At 57.3% G+C, this 13,104-nt stretch overlaps 1 protein-coding gene across 1 annotated transcript in view; it reads right to left on the bottom strand.

The window, feature by feature from the left end:
* Window positions 1-3,877: 3,877 nt before the first annotated feature.
* The window catches only part of CHST8 (carbohydrate sulfotransferase 8), a 62,897-nt gene continuing 53,670 nt past the window's right edge, over window positions 3,878-13,104 (bottom strand). Inside the window, exons 2-3 of the mRNA XM_044260438.1 lie at window positions 5,613-5,650; window positions 3,878-5,030 (exon numbers count right to left, since the gene is read on the bottom strand). Coding sequence (XP_044116373.1) covers window positions 3,924-5,030; window positions 5,613-5,650 — 1,145 coding nt within the window. The 3' untranslated portion in view covers window positions 3,878-3,923. The remainder of the gene's footprint in view (window positions 5,031-5,612; window positions 5,651-13,104) is intronic.

Raw genomic sequence — 13,104 nt, 5'->3', positions numbered from 1 at the left:
ACGGCGTGGTAGACCCCAGGCCCCACAGTTTGGAATGACTCGCTTCTGACCTCTGACTCCTGACCCTTGCCACCTGCCCTGGGTTTCATGTGCTGTGGGGAGCAGCCCTCAGCCTATTCTCTCCCCATCCCCTTCAGGAGGTAGGGGCAGAGGTGAGAGAGGGAACAGGAGCATCTATTCCAGAATGGTCCCGGCCCAGCCAGACTCCTGGATACCGTCTTGCTGCCACCTCATAGCCGAGACTCTGGTGGCGAAAGGCCCTTCTGGGCAGCAGGAAGTCAGGGCACAGCACCAGCCTCATCTCCAGGGCAGTCCAGGCCAACAGAATGGATGGGAGCTCAGGGCTCCCCTGTGCTCTCCTCTCCTCCCCCTGCCTCTCCCTGCAAGCCCCCAGCCCCACAGCAGAAGCAGCAAGGGGAACACAGGCTATCCCCTCCCCCACCGGCCACTGAGGCTACCCCAGGGTGCCAGCTCATTCTTCATCCAGCATGACTAAGCCATCAGCATGGGTCCCCAGAGACGGGGACAGCATGATTTCCGCCCTGTTCACCTAGTCCTTTCTGGGGCCCACGGTCTTCCCGGGCCCCTGGTGCCCAGCTCTGGGTGGGGTGGTAGGGAGACAGCAGGAGGCAATCCCCTTCATCAGCCATGGCTGCTCCCCAGAGAGGAAAGGCGGGGGAAGGGAGTGAGGGCAGATCACCTCCTGGTCTCGGGGGTTCTCCTGAGGCTCCCAACCCCACCAATGGGCTAGACATGGAGGCTGAAGTTGGCAAATGGGCTTTGCCTTGGAGGGGAAGTGGGTGCTGGAAACCTGTCACGTCTGTCCTGGGCCCCTTTGTGAGCAGCCAGTGGAATGAGGGCAGAAGGAGGGTTGGCCACGTGTCCGAGGCCAGAGACCACCTGGCTCGACTTGACATCTCACCTCCACGGGGCATTCCAGAGCTTCTGGGGCTCACAGGTCCCAGTGGGAACTCCAGGTTTGGGGGAAGTCTATGCTCTTCACCGCTCAGAGAGCAAGGCTGACATCTGGGAAAGTGATGCAGCTGGAGAAGGGCACTGGGGGTAGGGGAGTTATTTCCCCAACTTCCTGGGCCTACTTGAACCCTGGGAGAAGCCTGGGGCCCCCCTCCAGACTATAGCCACAAAATGGTGAGCAGATGAAAAGGGGACAGAGATGGACCAGGCAGGGAGCAGAACAAGACGATCCCGGAGAAGAGGGAGGATCGTCCGCGGTACCCTCCCCCACCCGACACAAACCCAGGCTCACGGACGGTCCATACCACCATCACCCTGGACACTGACCCCCAGGAGACAGACACCAACCACACACACACACACACACACACACGCTCACGCTCACACTGACCCCTGCCCCACCCACCTACACAGACACACTCACATCCACACATGTTCCTGTGTCGGCAGTTGAGTCCACAGTCCCCAAGCCCTAGGGCTCTATGAGGATGGAGTCTGGGGTTTGGGGGCTGGAGCTGGGTTCAGCATCCCCTCGGTGGATTCAGGGTGAGGACTCAGGGCTGGGCCTCCTGTGCGCAGGTGGACGGCATGCTGGACGCCACCAAGCGGCCATCATGATCATTGCCTGGATTCTGTGTCTCCGCTCTCCATTTCCAGAGGAAAGCCCCCTCTTTTATTTGTTTATTTATTTTTTTTAAGACTTATTTATTTGAGAGAGAGAGAGAGAAAGGGAGAGAGAGGGATGCAATTTGGGGGAGGGGCAGAGGGAAAGACTCCACCAGCAGCCTTCCCCTGCTGACTGCTGGACCTAGACAGGGCTCCATCCCGTGACCCTGAGATCATGACCTGAGCTGAAACCAAGGGGTCGAGGCTTAACTCTCTGAACCACTCGGGTGCCCCAGGGAAGCCCCTCTTTGATGGATGTGTTATGTGTGTCCATGTGCCCAGCTCAGGCTGAGCTGTCTCTGAGGGATGACACGAGTTAAGTTGTTTCTTCCCAGTACACCCCCCGCCCCCAACACACACATTTCTCTCTCTCATTCTATCTCTCTCACACATGCACCACACACACACACACACACACACACGTATACGCTCACAGGGGGAGGATGGTCCCGTGGCAATCCGAGTTGTCTCCAAGCAGCAGCCTGCCTCAGCTGGGCTTCCAGGTGTCCCCCTGGCTGATGGGATGACATGGTGACACCTGGCCTCAGGCTTCACCAGATGCCTCCCTGCCCAGAGACACTAGTTGTGTGTGGAGACTTCCCTCTCAATCTTCGAGCCCGGAAGCCCAGGCGCAGCTGTGCCGGGGCCCTTCCCTGCCTCCTCTCACGCTGACTCGGCCTTGGAGCCTCCAGGCACCTGTCTCGCTATCTCCACACCCCGGAGCCCCTGGGGCCCTGACCACAGCCTCCTTCCTGCCCCTCCGAGCTCCTCCTGCCAGATGGCCGGGCCACTCCCGCTGGAACCTGGGGAAGGGGGACCCTGATCGGGGTTCCTGGACATACGTGACCCCAAGCAGGGGGATGCAGCCTCAGTTCCTTGTCCCACCTTTGTTAAGTTTCCAGAGCCCATGGTGAGGCAGAAAGGGGGTGGAGCCACACAGGCCAGCTGAGAGCCAGCAGCATGGCCGCCGTGGGACCAGCAGGGTCTCCTCCCAGGCCCCAGCATCATCTCCCCCAACATGTGGGAACAGACTGACAGCCATCTCTTGGCGAGATCCACGGAGACACCCTTGGAAAGATACAGAAGGCCGTGCAGCAGACAGGCTGACAGAGGGATGAGGCCTGATAGCAAACAGACAGACCGACCTTTAGAAACAGGCAGCATTTTGTATTACAAACGGGACCGGACATAATCACGGCCACAGCCACCCTTAAAGCTCCAACACACTTTTTCTGGGACCTTTTGAGAATCACTCTGGCTTTGGACAATTTCAGAGCCATTACTGTGTGTGGAAAGTACACTGTTGGAGAAGTTCCCCCTGTGGGCATCTCTTACTCCTCCCCCAAGGGTGGGCAGCCTGAAAGCTTTAAGGGTGTCTGGTCAAGTGAAGAGAGCCAGGGGTCAAGGCCAGGTCAAGGGGTCTCCAGACAACAGCTTCGAGATAAAGCCCTGCTGAGAGAAAGGGAGAGCATCCCTCCCAGCCCGTAAGTGCCATACCCACGGAGAACCCCCATGCTGGACCCCACAGATCCCCACATGGCAGCTTGCCCAGGGAACCCGGGCAGGTCCCCAGAGGGCCTCCACAAAGTGACGAACAAGAAGAGACCCCAGCGGGCCTCCACGGGGACAGGTCAATTGTCTCCTTTCAGGATAAATGGGCCGGAACTGAGACCAGAGGCCCCAGGTGCCCTGAATGGGAGCCTCAGATCCTCTACTCTCCGCGCCTCCTTTCCTGCAGCAGGACCTGCAGACGCCTGGCTCAGGCCCCTGGGGAGAGAGAAAGAGCCCGCAGAGCCCGGGGAAGGGGCCATGTGTTCCCATACCAACACCAAGTGTAGACACCTCTACTCTGGAAACCATGTGCTTTATTTGGAATCTCTTTCCGAGGGAATCTCCCCCCTGGCTCATAGAAAAGCTGCAAACCATGTGGTTTGGTACAAGGCAATGGCTAAGGGACCGCAGGAAGTCCCTCACCGCTGGGGCCCTCGTCTTCCGGGCCTCAGACTTCCCCGGCCATCCTGACTCTTCGCTGAGCTGGGTGTATGCAGCTGGGACTCCTGGGGTCCTGCTCAACCCCCGGGCGTCTTCCTCAGCGGAGGCGTGAGGAAGTGGGGAAGGGACAGGGGCCAGAGGCTCCCCTCCAAGGCCCGGGCCTCTGTCCCCCATGTAGGGCCAGCGGCACCGAGCAGTCGCGGCTGCTTCGGTCTCCGGAGCGCGGACAGGTGCGGGAGCGCGCACGGGCACGTGGGGTGGGGCTGCCAGCGGCCAGCCGGCGCTGCGCGTCAGTACAGGTCCGCAAAGGGCTTGGAGTAGTTGAAAACCAGGTAGTCCATGTAGTAGAAGTCGTAGGTGCGCTGCCGCTGCAGGGCTGAGAGCTGGGTGAAGTACTGGCGGGCGATCTGCGCCGTGGTCCGGGCCTCCTGCGAGTGCCGGTCTTTGAACCGGGGGAAGGTCAGGTTCCGCGGCGCCCGGATGAGGCTCAGGAAGAAGTTGGCGTCGTCCTCCATGCTCTCGAACTTGCCCACGAAGTCATAGTCGATGAGACAGGGGCTGCACAGCCGGCTGACGTGGTCCCAGTGGATGTCCATGCCCACGGGCCGGTGCACGTCCAGCAGGTACTGGACGAACTCGGGGAAGCGCACGCCAGAGCCCGTCCGCAGCGCCTCCCGGGACGCGTTGGCCCGGTAACGGGCCAGGATGGCCTTGCCGAACACGGGGTGGTAGTAGCTATTGGGGTGCTCGAACTTGTCGCGGAAGGCGGAGACCAGCCTCTCGAAGGGCTCGCGGACGAAGAGCATCTTGGTGTAGGTGCTGAGGCGGTGAAGGATGCCCTGGCGATCAAAGGTGTCCAGCCGCTTGAGGGCACCACCGTAGTGGACAGTGTTGTGTGGGATGTCGGCGGTGGACGAGGCCAGCCCCGCCAGCACCATGAGCACCCTCTTCCAGTTGGAGCAGCCCGCCTTAGGCACCTCGCAGTACAGCACGCGGTGGCGGTCCTCCACGAAGATGCGGGACACATGGCGGGGGGTGACTGCCCGGCGGCTGCTGCTGGCCCGATACTTGGCACATGCCTCCCGCATCACCCGCTTGCGCTCCTGCTGGCTACGATGCAGAGTGACCCAGTGGCCGTCGGGGGCCCAGGGTGCCGGCCGCGCAAACGCGCCCACTGAGCCGTTGGCCGGGACAGCTGCCGCAGGGGGCATTTTCTTGATAAGTAGCCGCCGGCGGCGCTGCCGGGGCCGGGGCCGGGCCCCCATGTTTAGGTGGGCTTGAGGCTGGTCTGGCACCGGCAGGTGGAAGTCCCTTGGGGCCCGGCTGGACAAGTCTCCGGGGACCTTCTCCATCGGTGCCTTCGAATCACCATCCTGGGAACTGCCTGGTGGGACGTCCTGGAGCAAGAAGAGAAATGGTTATCAGCGTGGACGGGCCACTTATCAGCAGGACACTGAGCATCACACAGGTCAGACCCTCACTATGGCTGGGGTCCCTGCCCACTCTGTAGCCTCAGTCTTTTTTTTTTTCAGGGTGAGGGAGGAGACCAGCTGAGTCTGCCAGATGGGACCCCTCTGGCAGAGCCCATGTCCAGTCCCTGAAGGCCCCACCCCTGGCTGGCCACGGTCTTGAGGCCAGAGATGCAAGTGTCTTTTCAGCCACGAGATGGCGCAGGCCTCCCAGGAACCTCTCAGAACCGGGCGAGGGGAACAGGGCAGGGAGCTGGTGGCCGGTGGAGGCTGGCTCAGATTTACTGCCTCTATTAGCAAAAGTCCAAAGGCGCCAGCTAACAGGAAGGGGAAATTCATTGGTCCAAAGCCCTGGGCTTTGTTCCCTAGGCTCCTGGGAAGGACCGGGCACGTTTTTCTTTCCAAGAATGGATTTGACCTGAGCTCTGGATTTTCTTCCCTGCCCACCCCACCCCCTCCAACTCGCCCCAGGCTGTCGGTGCTCAGATTTATCAGACTCTCAGAACTCACGTTGTAGGGCGGCTGTGGCCTGATGCTGAACTTTATTCCTGAAAAGCAGAGAGGACAGTATTAGCAGAAGTAACATGTGGCTCTGAAGGACCTGTTCACGGGCCCTTGACAGGTGGGCCCCCAGGCTAGAGGGCACTTGGCGTGGGCTCCATGACAAAGCAGATCAGGGGGGCACGGCTCAGTGTGAGTGCCCCTCCACCCCCCTACCCATATGGAAAATGGGGGTGCAGTGAGATGTAGCCCCACTGGCTCCTAGCTGATGATGCCTTCTTAGTGTTTTACTTCCCGATGTGACCTGAAGGTCTCAAAAGTTGGCCACCTGCTCAATGGAATAGCCAGGAAACCCACAGCACTGCCCCTCACCCCCATGCAACCTCACGGTCATTAAGTCACAGGGAAAGGACCCTCTGAAAGCTCTGTCCCTCCTCTCTCTCTGCTCCACTGGCTCAGCCAGCCCTTGCTCTAGTCAATGTGAGCTTTCTGTATCCAGAATATGACACAATAACACCCATACCTTTGCACACACAGGCCTGGGTGTGGAACACACACCTTCCCTTGGACTGGGGCCTCCCCACTTGCTCTGGGAATTCCCCTAACCTAAGCACCTACTTTAAGATTTTGGCCAGCTCAGCTGGCCATGGGACTCTGGAGTGAGCTAGCCATCTCCTGCTCACCCTGGTCTCCTACAAAGGGCTGAGCAGAGCCCAGGCACAGAGTGACTGTCCGGCAAGCACTTGTCACTGGATGGGAGAGGTGCATTGCTGACCACACTCCACAACGTTCCTTCTTCCCCCAAGGAGGCCCTTTAGCTAGGTTGGGGCTGAAGTCACCCAGAATAACAAGCTCTGGGGAAGTGAACCCCCACTGGGAGGGAAGGATTCTGCTTCATACTTTGTTTTGGGGGAGGTCCAGGAAAACAAGATGATTTCCTTTGGGGGGACCTATTTAGGAGTCTTGGCCTCCCTCCCCCATCCCTGCCTGGCCACTGAGGCACCAAGGGCTCTCCCTGCTCTTGTGCCATATATATGGCTGCTTCTACTCTGAGGCTTTGGCGAAAGCCACAGTCACAATTAGCACCCGCTACCCTTTAAGGAAGAAAAGGCTTGAACTTCCAGCTGGCATGACACAGCACACCTGACCGAGTTCTGGCTGTTCCCGGGCTATGTGTGTTAGATGTTCTGGCAGCCCAGCAGGTCTCCCGTTGTCTCTGTGTACTTGGCATAGGTCCAGTGGCCAGAACCCAGCTGGTGAAAGAACATCCAGTCCCTGGCTCAGGGGGCTCCACCAAGTTCTCCACAAGGTTGTTTTACATTTGGTTCTGCCATTGCTGTGACCCTGGCCTCATGCTGGTCAGTCTGAGGATGTGCCTCTACATCTCCTTCACTCACCAGCTACGAGGGGAGGTGCAAGGTCACCCCTGGGATGGAAAGCCTACATTTCCTGAGCCTCCTGGGAACTTCTCTGAGTTCCAAAAGTGAAACAAAGGTGGAACTTGGGCCTGTTGCCTCTTTCTTCTGTTGCAATAGTGTTCTTGGATCCCTTTGGATTGGGAACAGGGGTGTGGCAGAGGACAGAGTGTACATATCTTCCTGGGCATTCCCAAGCTTACGGGCAATATGTGTGTACATATGGAGCAACTCTGAAACAAGTCTTCCAGACTCTTCTGCGGAGGCTGAAGGGAAGCTCCATGTAGAACGAGCTGCACCCGGGATACTGGGTGCAAGCAGGGGGTCCTTGGTTCCAAGACAAGAGTATTGTAGAATCGAGCACCTCATCGGGGTGCCCCTCTGAGCCCAGAGCCCACTTCCCTCCTGCTGACCACCCCTCCCCTGCTCTACCTCACCCCTGCATGGGCTTCTTGAGTCCATTTCTTTCTGGTTTCCTCCTGCTGCCAGTGATCACAAGTCCCTTCAGCAGAAGGGACGGGCTGCGCACTCAGGTCTCCTCCACGCTGCTGGGTTTCCTTAATTATTTTCTTCTGGTGACGGCAGCTGCCTCTGCTAAACCACCTCTCCTCAGAGTCTCAGGTACAGGAATTTACTCTGCTTGTCAATCCTGTCAACTTGTCAAGGTACGGTGGCGCTTATTTACATTCCTTTTCGGGAGCAAATGAGTCATGCCAGATTTGGCCAAGAGTGGGACTCAGGAGCCACTCACAGAAAGCACCCTGCCAGCCGGTGGAGCTGGAGGAGGACGTGTTTATGGAGATGTCAGGCCCTACAGCTGTGACCTCCCGCTAACACTGTCCTCACAGCCTGGAGGGTGGTGGGCCGTGGGGCCTGTCCCATTTAGGAGGCACCAAGGGCTCTCCTTGCTCTTGTGCCATATATATGGCTGCTTCTACTCTGAGGCTTTGGCAAAAGCCACAGTCACAATTGGCACCCGCTAATTGTGAAATGTCCCATTTTACCTGTGCAGCCTGTGCAGAAGGATGCTGAACCCCAAGGGGTTTTCCAGGTTGGCCCACTTGAAGGCTGGAGAAAACATCCCTCCTAGACCGAACCCGGGCTTGGGGGCATCTCTGACCTCATGGCCACTTTTACCCAGTAAAGCCAAGCTGGCTGCAATTGTCCCCTTTGAAAAGAAAAAAATTGTCTTGTGGAAAACTCAACAGGCCTTAGGCAGAGGCCAAATTTGCCACAAGCTGTACATTCTTGACCTTTAAACTTATTATCATTCATTTGGCAAAGATGGATCCTATCCCGTATGGCATTTTGGAATAAAGACAGGAAGTTAATGAAGGAAATGTAACAGGCTCCCCTCCTTGCCAGGGGCCCACTGTCCCTACTTTTTCTGTGGAGGAAGGTAACCTTCCATGCACAGCTTGGATAAAAGCCAAAGCAAAGACCATGCCTACTTCTGAGTAAGTGAAGGTGAGCAGCCTTGGGTGTCTTGAGGACGGGGTCTGGGTAGCCCACAACGGAATGCACTTCAGCACTCTGGACAGCTCCGTGGCGTGCTGGGGGTAGAGGACAGTTAAGGACACTGCCTCAGCAGCACCCACGAAAGTACCATGGGGCTAGGGAGAACTTGGCTTCAATATAACCACCACCAGCCCCTCGTAAGCCCTCAAATAAACATGCATCTAGACAGAAACAGCGGGCTTGCTAAACAACATAAACCACAAGCCCCAGCCTCCTTTTCCATCTGATGGCACCCATGCCACCACACGCCTCTGCTGTCTCCCTCACCCCCACCCTGTGACAGGGGAATCCCAAGGTCAGTCATGCCCAAGCTCCACGTTCAGGGGCTGAGCTACCTGTCTTCTCCTTTCAACATCACGTTAACAATCTGTGAGAGAGCTCCTTCCCCTGCACGGTAAGAAAAAGACAACCGCTTTCTCGTTCTGGACAGATGATATTTGCAGAGTGGTTGAAACACATGCTGTATGATAGGAGTGAGCGCTGGTGAGAATAAACAAAGCGTGACTCCTTGGGACTGCCAAGTGGGCTCCACACTGTGAACTCTTCTCTGGCTCGGGGTTTTCTTCAGACTGTTGGGCTGAAAAGCTTACTGGTTACCTGCCAAGGGGAGGCAAAGGCTGATGATGGTGTATATGGCCAGTTTCTCTTTTCTTTTCCCTCCCTCCCTTCCTTCCTTATAAAGACAGAAAACTGACATATCACCTTTTTTTTTCTTTTTGAGATTTTTATCTATTCATTTGAGAGAGAGTGAGAGTACAAGCATGGGGGAGGGGCAGAGGGAGAAGAGGAAGCAGACTCCCCACTAAGCATGGAGCCTAACTTGGGGCTCCATCCCATGACCCTGAAACCATGACCTGAGCCAAAATAAAGGGTTGAATGTTCAAACGACAGCCTCCCAGGTGCCCCTGTGTGGCCAGTTTCTTATAATTAGGCTGTGTAGTCTGGGTCTGGGGCAGAGTTACCAAGTGGGCTTTGCAGGCACATGGGCTGTTGGGGAGAGGATGCTGCCTACTCCTCTCCCAAGGAACAGGAGAGAGACCTGCTGGGTTTAATCCCAAAGCCCCCATCTCTACTGTCCAGGACCCACTGAAAGTCAGGCTGTGTAGACCAACAACACTGACATGGGCCGAAAGAGGACCCAAGTTCCCAGAAAGGGCGGGAAGGTGCCATGTGAGCCCTTGGTTGACGATGTTTGAGGAGTATGACTGTTACTCCAACTACCCCAATCCCAGCCCCAGGCCCTGATCGTGGTGAGAGGGTCCTGCTGCTCTGAACACCGCAGGCTGGGGAGCAGGCAGGGCTGTCCTGAAGGAGTCGGAACTGCAAAGAAAAAGAGGTGGGAGAGAACAGAAGGGGCCAGCATGGGCCACAGGGCATGGGTGTGAGTCCACAGTCCCTGCTCTGTGCAGAGTTTCAACCCATGGTCCCTGATCTCCAGAGCTACCCCCAACAGCCTTTCCTTGGCTCCTTTTCTATGTCTTGGATCTTCTGGTGGCTGAGCCCATGTGTCCACAACCATCTGGGCTGTCTCACCACATGTCCTCTTATGCTGTCCATCAGGCCAGGAAACTTCCAGGGCTTTCAGGCTGGCCTGAGCCAGGGAAGACACTGGAAACAGAGCCCCCACTGCATCTTGGTGTCTGGCATGTGTGAGATACAGAGTCCAACTTTGGTCCTGGCCCACATTCCCTGGCAGGTGTGTCTGGTGAGCAGCCTTGCCCTGCTCTGCTGTGTCCCTTCCTCCTTAGAAAGCAGCAGATCCTGAACCTCAGGTGTGTGCCACGGGGCAGCCCGCATGGTGGGGTGGCGTACGGGTCCTTGCACAGTGCTGGGGGGCCGCAAGGTGGGAATCTTGGATGCGGGCAGGAGAAAGGCAGCCAGGAGGTTGTGCGGCTCGCTGCGGTCAGGGGAGGAAGCCCTGAGGGAACAGCCAGGCCCCACTCCACAGGAAGCATGGAAGGGTTCTGAAGGAAGGGCTCAATTAGCCCTCCACGACTAGGATCCATGTACAGGGGGACGGGGAAATCTCTTTTAAGGAATCAGCTCATGCAAGTTGTGGAAGGAGCTGCCCGGGCTGAGGGGTCTGTCTACTCCCACCCAGGAGGTGAGGTCAGATCTACGACCAATCCAACTGGCTGCCTCCCATTGCCATCTGTGGGGCACTAGGACAGGGCCTGTGGCCTCCATGTGGCCACACCAGCTCTGGCTCTACCCCCACCAGCAGCTCAGGCTCTGCCCTTTTGAGAGGCACCCCCTCCCCCCACATCGGCCTCTGATGCCACGCTGTGAGCTGCTCCCTTCCTCTGGGCAGGTTAATTTATGCAAATGAGATGCAAAACTGAAGTTTAAACACACTCAGCAATTAGTGGGCAGCCTGGACTCCAGGCACAGAATTCAGACGGAAGGAGCCTCACCGAAGGGTCTTAAATTCTCACTTGTGATCACAGGAAAATCCAACTCATTAAATTCTCTGCTCGGGCTCGTGCATGGCCTGGAGACCAGCCTCGGTCCCAACGGTGACCACCTCTGCTGTCCCAGGCCCAGGGCAGGGAGACAGGGTTCCCAGCAGCTCTGTGGCCAGAGTGTGGGCCTCGGGCAGAGGCAGGAGGTAGCTGGGCAAGCCACAGGTCCCTCTCCTGCCTCAGCCTCTGTGGGTAGGCTCGGACACAACCAAACTCATGGTGGGGTGATACAGTAACCCCTGACCTTTGGGCCAGACCAGAGCAAGGGCTTGCCCTCCCTTCGCCTGGAGACTCTGAGTAATAGCTTTTAACAAGGGAGCACATATTTTAAAAGAAACGAGAGCAAAAGCACAGCGGTGTGACCTTGACTTCAGTGAACCTTAGTTCCCTCATCCGTAAAATGGGATAAAAATGCCCATCTTTTTTTTTTTTTTTTTAAAGATTTTATTTATTTATTTGACAGACAGAGATCACAAGTAGGCAGAGAGAGAGAGGAGGAAGCAGGCTCCCTGCTGAGCAGAGAGCCCGATGCGGGGCTCGATCCCAGGATCCTGGGATCATGACCTGAGCCGAAGGCAGAGGCTTTAACCCACTGAGCCACCCAGGCGCCCCTAAAAATGCCCATCTTGCAGGTCCATAAACGTGCACAGTGCTTGGCAAAGAAGAGCTCATGGGAGGGAAGCTGTCGGCTCCTGGTGTTCCCATCACCAGGTCACCTTTGTAGCAGCTGAGTTTTCCCGAGCCCATTCTTCCAAGTCCAGCTCCAGCATCAGCGTGGGGACTCTGGGGCCTGTCTGCGGAGGAGGGAAGAGGGAATCTTCCCGTCTCAGCCTGATGGGCTCCTGACTGCTCTGACCACAACTTGTTTTGTTTAGCGATTCCATTCCCTCGCCTCCGTGATTAGGATCCACGATTCAGCTGGGTCGTTCCCTGTCAGCTCAGCCTTGGCTGTGAATTCCCTTGCAGCTGTCAGAGTGGAGCGCTGGAGCTGCCCGTCAGTCAGCCAGCCAGCCGGTGAGCCAGTCTGCAAACCCAGCAGCTGTCCTGCTGCTCCACACCCCGCATCTGTCCATCACGTGGGGGGTGCGCTGTCCCTGTGCTTCCCCCCACTCCCGCAGCATGCTTGCCTAGACACAGGGGAGGGGTCCCCAGCTCCTGCTCCAAAGCTCTCCTGTCAGAGCCTGGGGGCGGAGGGTGATTCCTATCATGTTCTGGGCCAGGGGCGGAGGGGGGGTCCTGCACTGCCCTGCACCGTACCTCCAAGTGTGCAGGTCACATGGAACTGACGTGGTACACCACGCATACCCGGCTTCTCTGTGCCTGTGTCCTGCCACGGGACGTGGTGGGCTTGGGGTGGGGAGGTGTACTCTCACGTTCTGAGAGCTCATGGCATGTGGCTTAGAGCAGGTCATGCCTCTCCTCCCTTCATGTGTTCTTTCAACACACATGAGCCTGGAAGGATTATCAGGAGCCCGGGAACGCCACTGCAGAAGACAAAGAACTAAGTCTGCGACACTGGTCAGTGAAGGCACAGTGCCCCCTGGCGGCCATCCCTGCCACCCCTGCAATGTGTGGGCAGCAAGACCAGGAGGAAGAACTCAGTGGCACTGGCCAACGCCATTTGTCCTTTCGTTCCACAGATGGAGCAAAACACACCGTGTGTGTGGCCGGCAGTGGCTTACACACTGGTGACAGGGTCTTGGCAATGAATGGGACCATCGGGGCCTCTGCTCTCATGGAGCTTATGGTCTAGCAGGGAAATGGCAGCAATGGGATGAGCGACGGTCCACGTAGGCTAGGGATGTCAACAAGCCCAGGGCACCAGGGGAGGTCTCCTTAAAGTAGGGGCCGTTAGTTGGCACCTGAGGGTAATGAGGGCATTCCTGGAAGAACTTGGTGGCCTTAGGGGATGAAGGGACATAGAGGCTGAAGGTGTCCAGAAATGATGGGACCACTGAGGGTGGGGGGGACAGCAAACTAGGGGTCCCCTGGGTCTGGCAAAGACACCCGATCTTATCTCCTAAGGCCCGAAGAAAGTCTACAAAGGCTTTTTGGAGCTGGGAGCTATTTTGAATTTAAGGACCATTCTGAGATGAAGAGCTGAAC

This window comes from Neovison vison, chromosome 7, assembly GCF_020171115.1.
Source record: "Neovison vison isolate M4711 chromosome 7, ASM_NN_V1, whole genome shotgun sequence".
NCBI classification, from domain to species: domain Eukaryota; kingdom Metazoa; phylum Chordata; class Mammalia; order Carnivora; family Mustelidae; genus Neogale; species Neogale vison.
This window is presented reverse-complemented; position numbering and strand designations above follow the sequence as displayed.